The 20,686-nt window shown below is 38.1% G+C and overlaps 3 protein-coding genes across 8 annotated transcripts; 1 reads left to right on the plus strand and 2 right to left on the minus strand.

Annotated features, from left to right (window-relative positions):
- Nucleotides 1-2,758: 2,758 nt before the first annotated feature.
- LOC140525548 (histone H2B type 1-B) lies at nt 2,759-3,317 on the minus strand. The gene has a single exon (XM_072641047.1). It carries the CDS (start codon nt 3,237-3,239, stop codon nt 2,859-2,861), a length of 381 nt encoding a protein of 126 aa, XP_072497148.1. The 5' UTR covers nt 3,240-3,317; the 3' UTR covers nt 2,759-2,858.
- A 189-nt stretch (nt 3,318-3,506) lies between these two features.
- Nucleotides 3,507-19,333, plus strand: LOC140525541 (histone H2A type 1-like). Of its 6 annotated transcripts, XM_072641038.1 has the most exons (5): nt 3,507-5,276; nt 6,384-7,074; nt 14,666-14,870; nt 18,212-18,445; nt 18,964-19,333. In XM_072641038.1, the coding sequence occupies exon 1, from the start codon at nt 3,623-3,625 to the stop codon at nt 4,013-4,015; it is 393 nt and encodes a 130-aa protein (XP_072497139.1). In that variant the 5' UTR covers nt 3,507-3,622; the 3' UTR covers nt 4,016-5,276; nt 6,384-7,074; nt 14,666-14,870; nt 18,212-18,445; nt 18,964-19,333. The 6 variants fall into 6 exon arrangements, with proteins under 6 accessions (XP_072497139.1, XP_072497137.1, XP_072497141.1 ...); XM_072641036.1 differs by lacking the exon at nt 18,212-18,445; XM_072641040.1 differs by lacking the exon at nt 18,212-18,445 and having other exon boundaries at nt 6,384-7,063.
- LOC140525553 (histone H4) lies at nt 18,856-19,284 on the minus strand. Its single transcript, XM_072641052.1, has one exon. The coding sequence runs from the start codon at nt 19,282-19,284 to the stop codon at nt 18,973-18,975; it is 312 nt and encodes a 103-aa protein (XP_072497153.1). The 3' UTR covers nt 18,856-18,972.
- Nucleotides 19,334-20,686: the final 1,353 nt, after the last annotated feature.

The raw sequence follows: 20,686 nt of genomic DNA on the forward strand, positions 1-20,686 counted from the left end.
AACTCCCTCTCCATTCAATAAACTCCAGTAATTGTCTCTTGTTTCCAGGATAGAATATAAAATCCTATTTAGTTTTTAAAGTCCTTTAAAACCTGGCCCCTCCAACCTTTTCGGTTTTCTTACACCTTATTCACTCCCATGTACTCTGCAAATCCAATAACACTATACTCCCTGCTGTTATTTGACCTACTATGTGTAAAGCACCATTGGGGGTTTTGCAATTATGAAAAACAACCACTTCCCTCAGAGAACTTAAATTCTGTTGGAAATTTTATTGGACAAGATTTTGGTTGGTTGCATATCCAAAGATGTTATTGATATTGTTATTTTGATATTTGATATATTCATAGAGATATTTTTCAGTGTTAAAGTATGCTGTTATTAGCTTAGCAAGATTGCTTTTTAGCTACAGTCGATGCCTTTTAGTTTAAAATAGTTGTTCAATTTGTATCTCCTAAATATGAAAGAACAGAACGAAACATTTATTATACATTAAAACAGTTAATGTATGTAGGTGAGACTGCATTCAATCAATCCATCAGATGAGCAACACATTAGACTCAGGTTGAGGTTCTGTTTGCACGTGTGTTCAAAGGAACAAATTGAAGATTTAAGATAACTGGATAATCATCAAATTATTTAATGATGCAAAAGTTCCCCCAGGCTAGCTAAAAACCTAATATCTTATCTCCTTAGCTGCAGTTATTCTTTGAAAATATGCCAAACAAGCCATTCCCCAATAGGTAGTCAAGGAATATGAACAGTTTTCAAAAGAAGAGCCAAGTATTCAACAAGATTAAAAAAGCCCTTAATCATTAATAAAAAGTGAAATGCGAATCACAACAATCCTGAGATTTCACTTCACACCCTACAAACCAGAAAAAATTACCTCCAAAATTGGCAATAGGCACACAACCAATATATTGTTGGTGGAGCTGAAGATATCAAAAACTTTTTTGAAATTTTTAAAAAATGTTCATTTATTTACCCTTTAATACTTTTTCATGAGGTGATAGGGATTAGGACTGGACCTGTAATTTCATTAGTATAAGTAGCGCTAGCTGAGGAATTTCCTCCACTAAAGAAACATCTTCTCTGAAACCAATAGCCTCAGAGAGCTGCAAAGATCATTGAGAGGTTAAGGGACTGGCCCAGGGTCATATGTTAATACATGTAGTAGATGGGACTTGAATTCAGGACTTCAGAGCTTTGAGGCCAGGCCTATATCCACCACACCACAGTGTCTCTTTATGAGACAATAAACTGGTACTGTCTTTGGCTGCAAATCTCTGCACTTGGAAAGTTGTGTCTGCAATCCCATTGGACCCTCATAATGACTCTGGGACCTCTTATGCTCTTTGGGTTTTGTGCTATTGTAACTGATTCATTATTTAAACCTCTGTATGACATCATATTATGTCCTTTCCCCCATTATAAATAATCTAATTTAAGTATGTCTGTCCAGGATTATTTTAATTGCATATCTTTATGCAGCTAGCATAATGTATAGAATACTAGGCCTAGAATCAGAAAGAGCAGTTCAAATCTAGGCACTTCCTAGCTGTATGACCTTGGGCAAGTCAGTGAACTTCGGCCTCTATTTCCTCCACTGTAAAATGGTAATAATACTATCTATGTCACAGAGTCATTATGAGGATCCAATGGAATATTTGTTTAAAAAAAATGCTTAGCACAGCACCTGCCACATAGTAAGTACCATATAAACGCTTAGTTCCTTTCTCTTCCAAGGTTACTTTCTTTTTAATTTTGTGTGCTGTTTGTCTTTGTTCTGATTAGTCACTGGAAATTAGTTAATTCAAGAATTATCCTATATTAGCAAGAAGTCATTTCCTATGTATGTATTTACACACACATATATACACATATACACACACACACATACATATATGCTGAATACTGTGCCTCTCAAATAAGTTGTTAATGAATTTTTTCCCCTGAAACTTTGTTTTCTCCTTACAAACAAAATCTCATCTGTTATAATCCCCTCATTTTCAAAATGTGGAAATTGTACAATTAGAAAGCTGAGGCCGAGAGTCCAAAGTAGCAGAGGCTGAGTCAGTTTCAACACTGATCTACTTGGGAGTCATCTCAAAATTTTCAAAACCAATCCCTTCATTTTACAGATTTAAAAACTGAAGCTAGGGCAGAAGAGACTTGCCCAAGCTACCATGTAATTCAAAGCCTTAAGTTTGAGGTGCCCTCTAGGTGGAGCAGTCGATAGGGTGCCAGACTCATCTTCCCGAGTTGAAATCTGGACTCAGAAACTTACTAGCTGTATGACCCTGGAGAAGCCATTTCAGCCTGTTTGCCTCCGTTTCTTCATCAGTAAAATGAACCGGGAGAAGAAAATGGCAAATTATCTCTGGCAACTCAGTGGCTGGACTCCCACTTATCAAAATGCAGTACTTAACATCTTTTCAAATGAACCAACAATTCCTACCTCATCAGATTAATGTGGCAGGATTATTAAAACATGTTTAAAACTGAGCAAAACTTCCCACTTCTAAAAAAGCAAGTCGCCGAGGGCTCGGGTTCGGCACATTCACCTATAAAATGAGAAATTCAACTGAGTTGTTCCCCAGAATTACTCCTAGAGCAGGAATTTTTCTTACTATCATTATTCTAACGTCTCACAGCTTAGCAGCTCCCAGGACTCGCAAAGTATTTAAGTTTTGAGAGGGAGAAAAAATACTTAAGAAACTTGCTCCGGGTTAGAGAGATCAAATTTGAATCACGATTGATTGCACGCCACACGCAGCTTTAAATATTACAGCAATTTCACGAAAATGTAGGTGGCTCTTAAAAGAGCCTTTGGTTTCCGTTCGTAGAGAGAACGTCTACTTGGAGCTGGTGTACTTGGTGACGGCCTTGGTGCCCTCGGACACGGCGTGCTTGGCCAGCTCCCCGGGCAGCAGCAGGCGCACGGCCGTCTGGATCTCCCGGGACGTGATGGTGGAGCGCTTGTTGTAATGCGCCAGGCGGGACGCCTCGCCGGCGATGCGCTCGAAGATGTCGTTGACGAAGGAGTTCATGATGCCCATGGCCTTGGACGAGATGCCGGTGTCGGGGTGGACCTGCTTCAGCACCTTGTACACGTAGATGGAGTAGCTCTCCTTGCGGCTGCGCTTGCGCTTCTTGCCATCTTTCTTCTGCGCCTTGGTCACGGCCTTTTTGGAGCCCTTCTTCGGGGCGGGAGCTGACTTCGAGGGCTCAGGCATTTTTAAAAAAACAACTCCGAAAAAGAGCAATGAGGAAAAAGAGATGTTTCGTTGTATTTATAGACCCGATATGCAAATAAGGGCTCAAGAACCGCTTCTTCTCATTGGAAAAACCGTGGAGACGGCGTCATAAACTAGAAGACAGCATGCAAATGAAGAGATTACAATACTCTTCTCCTATTGGCTGCTTTCTTTACACAGCGTGATAGCCAATCAGCTTGTCAAAGCTCCTGTCTAAAAACCTATAAAAGGGCCGTCACTGACATTTTCGTTATAGCTTCCTAGTTTTTTAGTGGGTTGTTTTTTTTCTTTTCTTTTCTTTTCTTTTCTTTTCTTTTCTTTTCTTTGCCGTTTTAGCTTTTTTTAGTTTCGGCTCCTCTAAGATGTCTGGACGTGGTAAGCAAGGGGGCAAAGCTCGCGCCAAAGCTAAGTCAAGATCCTCCCGAGCTGGCCTGCAGTTCCCAGTAGGTCGTGTCCACCGTTTGCTGCGTAAGGGCAATTATGCCGAAAGGGTTGGCGCCGGAGCACCAGTGTATTTGGCTGCTGTCCTGGAATATCTGACCGCCGAAATCCTAGAGCTGGCGGGAAATGCAGCTCGGGACAACAAGAAGACCCGCATTATTCCCCGCCACCTCCAGCTGGCTATCCGCAACGACGAAGAACTCAACAAGTTGTTGGGAAAAGTGACCATCGCTCAGGGTGGCGTCTTGCCCAACATTCAGGCTGTACTTCTGCCAAAGAAGACGGAAAGTCATCATAAAGCCAAGAGCAAGTAAAGGAGCCGACTCGAGGGCCCGGGAGAAATCTCCGAAACCAAAGGCTCTTTTCAGAGCCACTACACAATTCCAGAAAGAGCTTGTCACATGCAGCTGTTAACCGGGATTTTTTTAAAAAGGGACTCAAAAGGTGCAGATTGAATTATTCCCCAGTTTAGACTAGTTAAAGTTTGGGGATTTAGATGATTTGGGGCATTGAGAAGTCATTGGTGACTTTAAGATAGAATGGTGGAAATGCAAAAAAGATTGTAAGGTATAAGATCATACAAATTTAGAGCCACTTTTTCTTGGTACAACTTTTTACTCCGCTCTCCACTTAAATTGAGATCTAAGTGTCCTTGGGAAGCTGACAATATTAGTTATGGGTACAGAAATAGTCATCTTTTAAGTCTCAAAACAGATCTCCCTCACTGCATCAGTGACCTGAGCTGAGGGGGAATCTAGGTGTTATCTTCATTTAGTAATAAAAGTTATTTGCTTTCAGTTCTGGTAAGTATTTGCGTGGCTTTCCATATATGTGAGAAGAAGCAGCTGGCAAAAAGCCATTTTTTCTTAAATATGACTTGTATTTCATTAACATGAATTTTTCCTAACCCTCAATTCCTTCATTTCCTTTTTACCTAATTAAATCCCTTCTTCGTAGTCAGGGGTGAATTAATATTCAAGAAAGGCCTCACAGTTACTATTCTTTTCTCTAAGATCTGTTCTCTTAGCTCCAAATTTACACATTATAGCTCCAGAGGGGGCAAAATGCCCCTCAAGAAAGTATAAGCACCCCTTAAATTTTATAGGTTAGCAATAGACATTTGTTGAAAAATAAGACAGTGAAGACTTTAATATCTGATCTTAAATACTTTTTTATTAGAATGTTAACTTCATGAGGACTGGGGCTTTTTTTTTAATTTTTAGCATGGTGTATAGAAAGCACTCAAATACTTTCTGATATATCTAAAAGAAGTCATTATTCTTTGTACACAAAACTTTATTTGAAGTGTTTTTACTTTCCCATAATTTCTCCTGTTTTAGAGAAAAAAATCATAATTCATTTATATGACTTTAAGATTTACAAAATACTTTTAGGGCCATCTACGTGGCACAGTGGATAGAGTGCCAGACCTGAAGTCAAGAAAACCTGATTTCAAATCCAGCCTCAGCCACCTAATTGTTACGTGACCTTGGACAAGTTATGTAACCTCTTTCTGCCTCAGTTTCTTCATTTGCAATATAAAGGAAATAATAACACCTACCTCCCAGAATTTTTGTGAGTACCCATTAAGATTAAAATTGTAAAGCACTTAGCACAGTGCCTAGCACATAGTAAGTACTATGTAAATGCTGGCTATTATTAATACTTTCCATACAACAACCATGTGAAATAAGTAGTCCAAGATTTATACTCTTGTTATTAAAGGGGGAAACTGAGGCTTAGGAGACTTAGGGGACTTTGCCTAAGGTCACACAGCCAGAATAAAACCCTGTATCCAGATCAACTTTAAGTCTACTCATGTTTCCAAAAAATCCTAACCACTAGCAATAGAAGAAATGTAATATAGAAAGCACAGAGAAGAAACAGCATTTATTTAATCCTGATTGTGCCATGTTATCTTAGACAAACCACTTCTCTGAGAGGTTCATTATCTATAAAATAATATGTAACATAACATATAATGCTCTTCCATGGTCCCTTCTAGCTCTAAATCTATGATTCTCTGATCATTACCTGTTATGTGCATTGCCTGACTTTTCTGCTGTTCCTGACAGACAATACTCTTATTTCCAGATTCTGGGCATTTTCACTGACTGCCCCCAGGCCTGAAACTGTGCCTCCTCATCTCTACCTCCTGAGTTACATTTTTCTTTCAAGTCTCACCTAGGGTCCACTTCCAAAACTTTCCCCAGTTCTCCTTAATTTTTGTGCCTTCCCGCTGAGATTATCTCCAGCTTTACCTTTACATGTTATCCCATTTACACATAGTTGTCTGCATGTTATTTCCCCTATTAAACTGTGAGCTTCTTAAGGATAGGGACTTCCTCGTGCTTTTATTTGTAGTCCCTAGCACTCAACGCAATGCCTAGCATATATTAGGCACTAAATAAATGCTTATTGACTGAATATTTGGATTGAAAACCATTGCAGAAACTCCACAAAATTCTCAGCTCCTTGAGAGCATTTGTACCCTGAGCACTTACAGTGTCTGGCACATATAGTCAATGTTTATTGATTGCCTACCTGAAATAAAATGAAATAATATGTAAAATAATAATCAAATTAAATAATATTTGTATAAAGTAATAGACGAATGTGAATTATTCCTATTAGTGATGAGAGCAGAAATTTTTACATTACGGTTATTTTTCTTCTTTACAGAAGAACCTGACTTGCATGGGCACCGGAGTGGAAAACTTGGAGTGATCAGGAAGAGAGTAGAAATTAGCCACCAGGTGGCACTCCAAGCTCCAGCCACATGCTTCCTACCCCACCAAAACACACACATACACACACTTCCTGCTCTTTCTTCTGTGTCTGGGCTTTGCACATGGTCAGATCACCTAAACTGAAGAAGACACTCATGTGGCACCAGTTTCTGGGATAAGACCTTCTGAGTTCTCCTACCATGTGGGTGGGGAGCAGCCTCTTTGCTTTTTCTGCTAGCTGTAATTATACTCAACTCACATTCTGATGAGGAAGACAACATATAAACCACTAAGAACATTTAAGATAGATAAGTGGTAAATGGGAGGTAGAAGAAAGATTGTATTCTAAGGATGTCCCTAGCCAGTGAAAAGACACAGCCTTAGGAGACGAAGTGATACCTGAGAGAAACAACAGGGAAGCCATACAATATAATAGAGAATGGAAAGGATGATCAAGTATAAGAAGAATGGAAAGGTAGAAAAAGAGGTCAGACTATGAGTTTATTGAGTAGGGGGTTGACATGTTTAGATCTGCTTTAGGAAAGTCACTTTTCCACCTGCGTGTAGTATGGAGTGCTAAGAGATTCAAAGCAGGAAGAGCAACCAGGAGGCTCCAGGAAAGAGGTAATAAAGGTCTGCACCAGGTTAGTAGATGTGTGAATGATATTAAAAAGATGGTATGAGGTAGAAATGACAAAACTGGACAAAGCTGAAGAAAATTGTGAAATAATGCTGACACAGTCTATTACAATTTTTTTTTATGTAATCTCAACTAGGCATTCACTCAGACAAAACACTCTTCATATATATGTGTATGTATATACACATATATATGTGTGTATATATATATATATATATATATTCCTAATTGATTCACTGCCCTAATCAGCCCAGTTACTTTCTCATCCTTCCACAAATCTCTCATAGCTTCCCCTCCACCTACGATCTCAGTTGAGAACCTTGCCTCAAATTTCACTGAAAAAAATTAAAATAATTTACCAAGAACTTTATCTTCTTCCTTCATATTCATCTCAAAATATTTATGTGCCTTCTCCCATTATTCCTCCTTTGCCTTTCTGTCTACATGAAGAAGTTAACCATTATCCTTGTTAAGGTAAATCTCCCTCCTCCCTCCCCCCCAATTCCTCACTTATTTTCAGTCTCTCTGTGTCCACTAGCTGCTTCCCTATTGCCTACAAACATGCCTATGTCTCCCACATCTTCATAAAACCCTCACTTGATCTGTTTGTCCTTTTCATCTACCACTAATACCTCTTATCCCTTTCGTGGCTAAGAAGCCCATCTGCATTTGATATTTCCCCATCCTTTTGTTTTTTCTTTAACTCTCTGCTGTCCAGTTTCTGACTTCATCATTCAACTAAAACTGTGCTCTCCAAAGTCACCAGTGATTTCTTAATTGCCAGTTCTCAGAGGTTTTCTTAACCTCTCTGTCCCTTGACACTCTCAATTACCATTTTCTTCCTTATATCCTCTTCTCTTTAGGTTTTTGAGACACTTCTCCTGGTTTTCCTCTTACTTCCTCTAACCACTCCTTGGTTTCTTTTGCTGGATCTTCCTCCAGGTTATGCCCACTAACTGTGAGTATTGTCCAAGTTTATACTGGACCCTCTTCTTCCTCTATACTATTTTATTTGTTGATCTCATCAACTCCCAGAGATTTAATTATCATCTTTTATGCTGATGATTCTCAAACCTACTGCTCTATACCTATCCTGACCTCCAGGCTGTCATTTCCAACATCTTATTAGATAACTCAAACTAGATGTCCTATAGACTTCTTAAACTCAGCATGTCCAAAACAGAATTCGTTATCTTTCTCCCTAAGCCTCCCCTCTTCCTAATTCTGTTATTACTGTGGAAGATACCAACAACCATCCTCCTAGTCACCCAGTCTGGAAACCGAGGAGTTAGCTTCAGCTCCTCACTGTCACCTCTCTCCCATATCTAATCAGTTGCCAAGTGCTGTTGATTCTACCTTCATAACAGCTCTGTTATATGTCCCCTTTCTTCCAGCTGATACTGCCAGCCTGGTACGGGAATGCATCACCTTTGGACTATTGCAATAGTTTGCTGGTTGGTCTCTCTGCCATAAGTCTATTTCTACTCTATCCTCCTCTCATTTGTGCAGGTCAGACTCAAAAAATTCCAGTTAACTCCCTATCACCACCAAGATCAAATATAAAATGCTCTACTTGGAATACAAAGTCCTTCATCCTCTGCTTCACTCCTCCTACCTTTCCAGTTTTCTTGCACCTTAAGCCCTTCTGCTACCCACTGTGATCCAGTGACATTTGACCTCCTTGCTCTTATTTGAACAAAACATACTATCTACAGACTACAAGCTTCTTTAGTAGCTATACTCCATGCCTGGAATTCACTCTCTCCTTATCTGTGCCTCCTGGCTTCCTTTAAGTCCTCCCTAAAATCCTGTCTTCTACAAGAAGCCTTTTCTGACCCCTCTTAAAGCTAATATCTTCCCTCTCTTAATTATCACCAATTTACTCTGTGTGTGTGTGTGTGTGTGTGTGTGTGTGTGTGTGTATGTCTTGTTTGTAGATAGCCAGGAGCTGAAGATACAGACAAAAAAAGTGCATCCATTTCATTGGATGTTTGTGTTCAGATTTGTCGAATTTATATTGAATTCATATTCTGCATTACAGATTCAAAATGGTCTCTCCTGCAACCAATTCTAGGAAAATATTAGGAAGCTAGTTTAATGGAAAAAGCATTGGACTAGAAGTCAGGAGACCTGAGTTCAAATCCCACCTCCAAAGCTAACTGGCTTAATGACCTTGGCAAATCAGTCAACCTTTCAGCATCAGATTCCTATTCCTATATGTCAAATATGCATCATATTAGCAGGACCTACCTTTCAGGGTTGGGGAAAACACAAAGTACCATAAAAATATGACCTATACTCTAGTTGTAAACTCCCCCATAACCAGTGTTGTTCACAGATCTATTGTCCTATAATAAGTATGTTGTCAAGTCATTAAATAACTTCTCCCAGGAGTATTCGAATTTTGAAATCGGTTTTTAAAGCATTTGTGGAATGGAGGAAAGTCTGTCAATATGCAAACTCTTCATTCTTTGCTTTGGAAAACAGTGATGGGGATAAAGGATGATGATCAGGCTTACCAACATGCAAATAGATGAATTTCTTTGTAGTATATATAGGTCCAGTAGGAAGTCTTCCAGCCCCACAATTCCACCCTGCCTGCTGGCTGATACTTGAACTCCCTTTAACACAAGCCATGCCTTTCATTCCACTACAAGAGATGAGGCCTGAAATTTCAAATGCCTCTGAGAAATTCAAATTTATCCTCACCAAAATTTGTGTAGCTTTATTATATGCAAGATAGCAGACTAGCTGCTACACATTTTTTTAAAAAAAAAGCTTTGTGAGTTGTAACAATACTATTGATGAATTCATATGTTTCTTAATATTTAACAAGGCTTCTTAAGGTATAGGGGGCTAAAAAGTTTTACTAGGGAATAACGGAGAAAGTTACCTAAAACAAGGCATATACAAAACAAACTGATGACACAAGGTGATTGACTGGAGAAGGAAATGGCCAACCATTTCAGTATCTTTGCCAAGAAAAACCCCATGGCAGTACCAAAACGATAAAAGAGATGACATCAGAAAATTAACCCCTCCTGTCAGAAGATGTCTAAAACACTACTGGAGAAGAGCAAAGGACAACTGCACGTACATCCTGTACTAACGGAATAGCTGGGCCAAAGCTGAAACAAAGCTCAGTTGCAGGTACACTTGGTAACAAAAGGAAAATCCAGTGCTGTAAAGATCAATATTGCATGGGAAGCTGGAATGTAAGATCAATGAACCAAGGTAAGCTGAATGTAGTCAAACAGGAGATAGAAAGATTAAATATGGGCATTGTGATGTCATCAAACTTAAATGGTCAGGAATGGGTGAGTTAATTCAGATGATCACTACATATACCATTGGGGGTAAGAGAAGAAATGGAGTAGTCCTCATAGTAAAATGGTAAGAAAAGCAGTACTGGAATATAATCCCAAAAATTACAATGATATCTGTTCAAATTCACGACAAACTATTCAATATCACAGTAATACAAGTCTATAAACTTTATAACCTAAAAAGTTTATAAGTCTATAAATCACTGATGCCAAAGGGGCTAAAGTTTATCAGTTCTATGAAAACATCTTCTAGAAATAACACCCCCAAAAAAGATGTCACATTCATCATAGTGGTTTGGAATGCTGAAGTAGAGAATTAAAATATAATTGGAATAATAGGCAAGTTCAGCCTTAGAACACAAAATTAAGTAGTGCAGAGACTAAGATAACTTACTAATCATAACATTCTGTTTTCAACAACCCAAAAGGCAATTTTTCACATGGACATCACCAAATAGTCAATAGAGAAATCAGATTGATTATATACTTCGCAGCCAAAGGTGGAAAAACTCTATACAGTCAATTAACACAAGACCTGGAACTAATTGTGGTTCCAATTATGAGCTTCTTATTGCAAAATTCTGGCTTAAACTGAAGCATGTAGGAAAAACCATCAGACCACATAAGTATGACCTACATAACACCCCTTATGAATATGAAATGGATTTAAGGGATAGATTTAAGGGATCAGATCTGGTACATAGAGCATCTGAAGAATTATGGACAGAGATTTGAAATATTGTACAGGAAGCAGCAACAAGAAATATTCTAAAGAAAAAGAAGAGCAAACTGGTTGTCCAATGAGGCTTATACCAATAGTGGAGGAAAGAAGGAAAGGGAAAGAAGAAAGGGAAAGATATACTCAACTGAATTCAGAATTTTCGAGAATAGTAAGGAGAAATAAGAAGATTTTCTTAAATGTGCAATGCAAAGAAATAGAAGAAAATAATAGAATGGGAAAGATAAGAGATCTCTTCAAGAAAATTAGAGATATCAAGAAAATTTTGTACAAAAATGAGTATGATAAAAGGCAAAAATGGTAAGGACTTAACACAAGCAAAAGAAATTAAGAAGAGGTGGCAAGAATACACAAAAGAACTATATAAAAAAGATCTTAACATCACTTAACACCCTACAATAGTAGGGTGACAAATCTAGAGCCAGACATCCTGGAGAATGAAGTCAAATGGGCCAGAGAAAGCATTGCTAACAATAGGATAGTGGAGGTGATGGAATTTCAGCTGAACTATTTAAAAGCTTAAAAGATCATGCTATTAAGGTGTTTCACTCAATATGCCAGGAAATTTGGAAAACACAACAGTGGCCACTGAATGAGAAAGGATCAGTTTAATCCCACCCCAAAGGAATGTTCAAATAAAGGAACAATCATACTCATTTTACACTCCAGCAAGGTTATGCTTAAGATTCTGCAAGCTAGGCTTCAGTAATTTCTGAACTAAGAATTACCAGAAGAGCTAGCTGGTTTTTGAAGAGGCAGAGAATTTAGAGACCAAATTGCCAAAATTTATTGGATTATGGAGAAAGCAAGGGAATTCCAGAGAAATATCTATTTCTGCTTCATTGACTACATTAACGCCTTTGTGTGGATCACAACAAAATGTGGCAAGTACTCATAAGAGGGAAGTTCCAGATCATCTTATTTGTCTCCTGAGGAACTTGTATGTGGGTAAACAAACAACAGAACTGAACATGGAACGACTGATTGGTTTAAGACAGAAAAAGTATTACAACAAGGCTCTTTTTTTTTTTAACTTTATTTACTTAACTTATATGCAGAGTGCATCATACAAAATGCCAGGCTGGACAAATCAAAAATTGAAATTAAGGTTGGTGGGAGAAATATTAACAATCTCAAATATACAGATGATTCCACCCTGTAAGTGCAAATAAGGTGGGATTTTTGTTGTTTTCTTTCTGGAGTTCAGTTTCCCAGGCTCAAGCTAAATTATAAACATCTGAATGATTAATCTCCTTTGAACCCTGATTATTCACAAATGTGCTAAGTCACATAGGTTTCATGCCTTCTGACTCTGAGCCAATCAGGGGCAGAGTCTTTGTAATATATTATGGGAGGTTGGCATTTGGCTCAGTCATGAGAAGGACCTTTTGATTCCCTGTACTGGACTCTGGATAGTCATTTATTAGCAGACCCCCAACTATTCAGATGCTGGTGCTCACCCTGTCTGATGATGTATGTAGGTGGTTGTGTTATTCTGTTTAGACAGTTGGAGCCCTGCCTATTGAATTCTTTCTTGGATACTCACTTCCTTCTACTTACTTGTAATTAAAGTGAGATTGTTGATGCCTTTGAAGCTGTCTTTCCTTTAGAAAAGCATATCAAAGAACCTGTGCTAGCAGCTCACTTTGTGTGCTAGGGTACTTGCTAATACACACACTGATAGTAGAAAGTGAAGAGGAATTAAGATGTTTCTGGATGGGGATGAAAAAGGAGAATGTATATGCTGGCTTGAAGCTTAACATTTAAAAAAGAAGAAATCTAAGATCTTGGCAACTGATCCTATCACTTCCTGGCAAATAGAGGAAAAAGAAATGGAAGCCCTGTCAGATTTTATATTCTTGGGCTTCAAGATCACTGCAGGCAGTGACTATACAGCCATGAAACTGAAAGACACTTGTTCCTTGGAAGGAAAGCTATGGTAAATATGGACAGCATACTAAGAAGCAGACATCACTTTGCAGATAGAGTCAGTACAATCAAAGTTATATTTTTTCCAGTAGGATGTGTGGCTGTGAGAGTTGGACTATAAGGAAAGCTGAGCATGCAGAATCAACACTTTTGAATAGTGGTGCTGGAGAAGACTTTTGAGAATTCCTAAGGAAATCAAGTAAGTCAATTCTTAAATTAATTCAGGATATTCAATGAAAAGTCAAATACTAAAGCTGAAGCTTAAATACTTTGCCCACATAATTAGAAGATGGGACTCATTGGAAAAGATTCTCATACTGGGAAAGATTGGAGGCAATAGGAGAAAGAAATGACAAAGGATGAGATGGATAGAACAGTATTGTGGAAACAATGAACATGAACTTGGACAGAGAGAGTGGAGGATAGAAGGGCCTGGTGTGCTACATGATCCATGGAGTTAGGAAGACTTGGACACAACTGAACCACATCACAAAGCAAACTAAGCACAGACGTCAAATTTACAACATAACTCTTAGTAAATGCCCAAATGCTCCCTAGTCTTCTGAAAGTTTACCTTATCTAAGAGAACCTTCTGTGTCCTCATCTGTGAAAGCAGAAATTGGAATAAGAATCATCAAAGCTTATAAGGGCTGCACATTTTAGTTTCCTTCTCAGTGTCCTACGTAGAATCAAAGCTTAAATGCTCATTGATTTGACTTCTCTCAACCCAAACTCAAACCCAGCCTCTACAAAGAGTCTGTTCTCTATCACAGAAATAGATTAAGAAACATTGTTCTACATTAGTAAATCCTCCTGTTATAAGTGGGCAGTATGTGCAGTTTCCTCCTTTCAACATTCACCCAGTTTTATCTTTAGGTAAAATATATAGTGTTTTCAAATACCCAATGAAAACACAAGGTTTAGAGTAGACAGCTGTAAAATCAATTTGGGTAGAAAGAGGATGGTACTTTTCCCACCTTTGCCTTCACCTTTCCTGACCTATTTGTAATGTCCTTTCTCCACCAGAGTCTATTTAACTCTTATTCACTCTTAAAGATGCAGCTCAGGTGCTGCCTCCTTCCATGAAGTATTCACTGATGAACCCAATGGAAGTGATCCTTTTCTTCCTCCTAGATCTCATAGCACTTTGTATTTTACTTATGTAGATGTGACATAATATAGTTATCCGTATGCTTATTATATTTCTTACTAGATCAAAAACTCCTTGATGAATTATGTCTTACGTACTTTTGTATTTCTCATACCTTTAGCACATGCTAATTGCAAACTGTACTCCTAGGAGCCCCTTCAGCAAGTTCTCAAAATTCATAAACCTAGATAATTACTTCCCCTTCATCTAGGCCTCAGGCTCTTAACCTGGGGTCTGTTGAAAGATTGCAGAGGCTCCATGAACTTAGATGGCAAAAAAAATGCATCTTTATTTTCATTTTCATTAACATCTAACTGAAATTTATATCTCACCTATTAGAAGGTGAGCTGATTGAGGGTAGGAATCGGTTTGTTTCTGCTTTTGTTTTGTTTTGTGGTTTGTTTTTTTTTATTTCATTTTGCTTTGCTTTTTCTTTTCTTTGTATCCTCAGCATTCAGCACAGTGGCTGGCATGATAGGGAAGCAGAGAGGTAAAAGGGAGACACAAGAAGAGCACCTAGACCATCAAGTAAAATCAAAAACAAGTTTTTGACCGAAGTGGACTGGAGCAAACACTAGCTGAACAGCAGAAAACAGCTCTCCTTGAGGAGAGGAACTCCAGAAAGCAACTCTTTCATGTTTTTCCATATCACAGAGGTGACTCTAGCTATTAGCCAGTTACAGTTTCTACTTTATTTAAATAATTTTCCATGTTTATTTACTATTAATAAATTATAAGACCATTAATAGTGATCATTCTTAGCCCTATGTTCATGGTTTGGGATGAGTGAAAGGTATCCATATTTTCATGCTTTTACATTGGAGTCTTCTGTAATTTTTATAATTGATGAGAATATTTCAGAGCCTATACATTAGACTGTCTTTGAACTTGGTGACAGAAAATTTATAATGAGAATGAGGCAGTAGAAGACTAGGGAAGGGGGGAGGTAGAGGTTTGTCCTGTTTGCTCCTAAGTGCCATCTTCGTAGTCTAACATGACCTCGAGGCTGCAGATTCTTCTCCCCTGGTCTAACATTCCCACTCCTCACATGTCTCTATATAGGAAACACCATTTAAACTCATCTTATCTAAGGGCAGAATGGACCTGTGCATCTCCCAAATTATTCAAGATTTTACAGATAGAAAGATTAAGAGATACAGATGAGAGAGAAATGAACCATTTCACTAATCAGGGAAGGGTTCCTAGTAGTAGCAGTCATATAGGAGAGATGGGTTCTGAATAAGGGAAAGTCAAAACTTAAAGAGAGATGTCATTAAGAAGAGTTTAGTTGCCACCGTCAAGGTAAAATATATAGGGTACTTTAGGGTATGTAAAGTATTTTTAATTCGATTCTCACAACAACCCTGTGAGGTAGGTACCACTCTTATCATCATCCACATTTTACAAATGAGAAATCTGAAGTTCAGAGTTAGGTGATTTTTCCCAAGTCTTAGAGGTAGACTTCAAATCCATAAGTAAGAGGATAAAGGATACCTAAAAGGAAGCTGAGAAAACAGAAGATAAATGCCAGATATGGAAAGTATCCAAGACATAGTTCTGGTGTTGTAATTGTCACTCTGGGCCCAAGGGGCCTCCTACCAAAAGCGATACTAAACTTATGTGGGCCATCATCAGTTGCCTTGACTCATGTCTTCCAATTGGACTCCAGTGATTCTGGAGGAGAGAGTGAGGCTCATAACTTTGTGCAGTTCTGCCTCACTTAACACAGTTCACTAGCAAGTCAAGACATTACTCTCAGACAAAATTAAAGCTAAAATCAGATTTAACCAAAAGAGAAAAAAGGAAGCTACACTAGATGTCAGCCATATTAGTCAATAGTTTTAGACCATATAAAGCAACTAGACAGTTTAAAAACTATACGAGAGAATACCTGCCAAAAACAGACACAAAAACTCTACAAATATAAACACAAAACACTTTTTTTACAGTTAGATCTAAATAATTGAAATATATTTATTGTGCATGAGTAGGTAAAGCTAATATAATAAAAATGACAGTTTTACCTAACTAATCTATGTAATATAAATATATTTATGTAATGTAAATTACTAAAAAAATTATTATACTGTGTCAGAGAAAATAATAACTGGGTTCATTTGGAAGAACAGAGGCCCAGGAACTTCAAGAAAACCAGAGGGAAACGATGTGAAGGAATTAGATTCAGTAGTATCAGACCTTAAACCATATTATAAGGTGAGAGCAGTGTTGAAGTATACAATGGATAATTCTGATTATTTTAAATTAATTTTTTCTTCATAAATAAAACATGGAGCCAAGCATAGAGGTAATGCAGAAAACTGGGGAGGAAACTCATAGACAATTTCTCAGATAGAATGTGAGTGGGTCAGAATATTGTAGTGTAGGAAATGATGAGCTGATGGATTTAAAAAAATATGAAAAGACTTGGACTTATGAAGGAAGATACTGTCCACCTTCAGAGAAACAGATGACAAATGGAAATAAGCAAATATGGTCTTATGTATGCATTTGAGTGTATATGTCTGTATGTGTATATTTATGGATATCTATGCATGTGTGTATATATGGTATATGTATATAGATGTAAATATAGATGTATTTCCACACTTAATTGTAGCATGGGGGGGCAGGCAGTAGGAAGGGGGAAAAATAAAGTAAAAAGTTACACAGCAGAGAACAAAAGAAAACATACAAAAAAGCAAAGAAAAGATGGACAGCTTAGCAATTAATGTGTAGTATAGATTTTCTTGAAATGAAAATATATATCTTCACATTGAATCCTCTCATGTTCTGCTGTGTACATAGCAATGCTTTTTTTCTTTCTTTCTTTCGTATTTAAGTTTAAAATAAATTTTAAAACTTTTTTTAAAAAAAGACATTAACTTGCTGATGTCCTCTTTTGAGAACAAAGGACTACCCACAAACAAACCTGCCTAGAGGTAGTCAAGTAGCCCAGGAAATTGAGTCCTGGGCCTGGAGTCAGCAAAGACCTAAATTCAAAGCCAGTCTCAGATGACTAGCTCTGTGACCCTGGGCAAACTGGTCTGCATCTGTTTCCTGAACTATAAAATGGGGTTCATAGCAGTCCCTACCTCATCGGATCATTGAGAACATCAAAAGAGATAATATTTGTAAAAGACGTAGCACAGTGCCTGGAACATAGTAGATGCTTGTTTAGTAAATACCTCAACTCCTGGACCAGCCTTAGTCAGACCTGGACTACAATTAAATAGTATTTTATCTTAGTATTATGCATGTTGCTTTCCATATGTGCCTCTTCTTATGAGGCCAGACTTCAACCTTTTAGGATCCCATGCTGACCAATCCTTCATCATTCTATAGTGACTCATGCTAGCCTTCCTTCCTTCAGTGCCCACTACCCAAAACCCAGTGAAACAACAGGGTTGTTGTGGGAATTAAATAGGATAATATTTGTAAAGTTTCTGAATATAGTAGTAGTAGTGGTGGCGGTGGTGGTGGTGGTGGTGGTGGTGGTGGTGGTGGTAAAGTGTAGGTAGTGCTTACTGTGCCAAGGCTAAGTACTTTAGAATTATTGTCTCATTTAATCCTAACAACAACCTTGAAAAGAAGGTACTGTTATTATCCCCATTTTACAGATGAGGAAACTGAGTCAAACATAAATTAGAAGTTATACATTTATTCCCTTCCCCCTATTTTGTCAATACAAAAATTAACTGTAATATGTTCCAAGTACAAGTTTGCCAGAAAATTTTCTATTAATTTGACATTAATTGGTGTCACAGTGCAGTGTTAAGACTTGGAGTCAGGAAAATTTGAGTTCAAATCTCCAGGCAAGTCTCTCTCTTAAACTGTTTCCTCATTCATAAAGTAAACTAAGGGTAATAATAGCATTTACCTTTCAGAGTTATTGTGAGGACCAAAAGAGATAATGAATGTAAAGTGCTGTGTAAACTTTGAAGTGCTACATAAATAATGGCTATTATTTTCATATAAAACCAATCATTTCTATTTTAAGGAAATGGCTCCTATCCTTTGTCTGGACTCCCTCTTACCAATGGCTTTGGACTTCTCAAAGACAGGGAACTAGGAATCTTAAACAAGAAAAGGTCACAATATGTCAAAAAAAAAAAAAGCAAATTTTCATTAATTCTACTCCGTCTAACACAGCAAGACACTTAATCTTTTCCAAAAACTACTCTATTTCTTCCTGAATCACAGGATTGAAAGATGCTCAACACAAAGCTCTTAGGTGGGTCAAAACTGTCTTTCGCAGTCCTAAATAGAACAAAAGGTTCTTTCCTATCTTCTCGTTATCAAACCTGTCATATTTCCTAGGCCTTAAAACTTTTCTTAACCCTTACGTTTTCCCAAATACGTCTGAAAAGGATTTCAGGGGAAAAAGTTAAAATTCAACTTAATTTTTAAAGTTTCTAATACACTCCTACACAATAAAAACTGGCTTGTCCCACTACACCTGGCATCCTAACGAACACTTAAAGTTCTTTTCCAAAAATAAACCTAACATCTACTTCCAGCCCTGCCAAAGCTAAGGCTTTCCAAAGAATACCACAAATAGACCAGGAGCCCAGAATCTGCAGTGAGTCTTAACTCTTCAAGTCTCACAATGAACTCTTGTAAACAGCTCTTTAAAAGAGATAGTGGCGGCCCTGAAAAGAGCCTTAGGAGAGGTGGGAAGGGGGGTCGGGGAGGGGAGGGAAGGGAGAAGGGAGAGAAGGAAAAAAATAAAAATTTTTATTTTCAAGACAGGTCTAAAACTCAACCACCGAAACCGTAGAGAGTGCGGCCCTGGCGCTTGAGAGCGTAGACCACGTCCATAGCAGTGACAGTCTTCCTCTTGGCGTGCTCCGTGTAGGTGACGGCGTCGCGGATCACGTTCTCCAAGAAGACCTTCAGCACCCCGCGGGTCTCCTCGTAGATGAGCCCCGAGATACGCTTCACGCCCCCACGCCGAGCCAGACGGCGGATGGCAGGCTTGGTGATGCCCTGGATGTTATCCCGCAGCACTTTCCTGTGCCGCTTGGCACCCCCTTTGCCCAGACCTTTGCCTCCTTTACCGCGCCCAGACATGGCGAAACAGGAAACAAAGAGAACAGAAATTAAAAGAATGAATGGCAAACGCGGCCAGAGCGCCTTATATAATCCATAGCGGACCTGATAGAAAACTGAAAGTGAGTTCGCAAGGGAGGGGGGCGAGGGAGAAAGGAGGGACCAAAAAAAAAACTACCATAGGCTCCGCCCCTCTGCTACATTAGTCCTCTAGACGAAGTATGGGCAACGTTGACCAATGGAATTAGACCACCTCTTCTCGTATGGGAAATAAAACTGCTTTTGCCAAGAAAACATCTTGATTGGTACTAGATTCTAATCCTCTTTTTTGGTTAACTCAGAGAAACGCTATTTATTATACCACTTCCAATAAAACGAAAATAATATCTTTTTTTTCAGGTTTTCCAAGCTATATGGAGTAGGACTAAGAAGAAAATAAATCTTTAAGTTATACGTATGAAAAACAATGCATAATATAAACTTAGGTAATTCTATACTATAAGAAGTGGTTGCATTATCAATTAGTTTCACTTGTGTTTACTTCGAGGGTGGGATTAATTACAAGAATTAAGATGGATACTGGGTTGCAAAGTTTGTTCAGGCAGGAATCATATTTTTAATGTAAATTATGTAAAAGATTTTTGTGTACCTCCCAGTATCGTGCTGTGCTGTTGTTCTTCCCCTAGTATTTAACAAATGTTTACCAAATTCTCTGGAAAAAAATTGTAAGGGATCAAAACAATCAAGCACTTGAAGTGGTTACTATATAAATATATATAGTGGTTACTATATATGTATATAGTGGTTACCATAGATAGATAGATATATAAAGTGGTTACTATATATATATATAGCACTGTGGTAGACTGCAGACACAAAAGCAAAAACTAAATAGTCCATGTAATAAAGGAGTTTACATTCTGTAGTGAGAGACAACATGTACACTTTTAATTATATACAAAAATAGCTAGAGAGCTAGCTTGGGGGAAAGCCACAAAACTGTGCAAAGGGGTGGACTCTCACATTTGAGGCGAGTTTGACTGAACTAAAGGGGAGTAAAATATAAACCTAGAAAACAACTTTGGAACCAGATTGTGAAGGGCTCTAAATGACAAGTAGAGCACTGCATTTGATCTTGGAACATGAGTTCTTAATCTTTTTCATGTCAGAGACCCCGTTAGCAGTATCCTAAAAATCATGGACCTTTTCTCAGAATATTTTTAAATGCATAAATTGGAGAAAAGGAATAAGAATTTATACAGCACCAACTATATAACTTAACAGAGGCACTGTGTTAAGTGCTTTTACATATATTATTTTATTTGATCTTCACAACAACTCTTCCAGGTAGGTGCTATTATCATCCCCATTTTACAACTGAGACAACTGAGGTAAAGGTTTAGTGATTTGCCCAACACCACAC

The sequence above is a fragment of the Notamacropus eugenii genome, chromosome 2 (assembly GCF_028372415.1).
Source record: "Notamacropus eugenii isolate mMacEug1 chromosome 2, mMacEug1.pri_v2, whole genome shotgun sequence".
NCBI lineage: Eukaryota > Metazoa > Chordata > Mammalia > Diprotodontia > Macropodidae > Notamacropus > Notamacropus eugenii.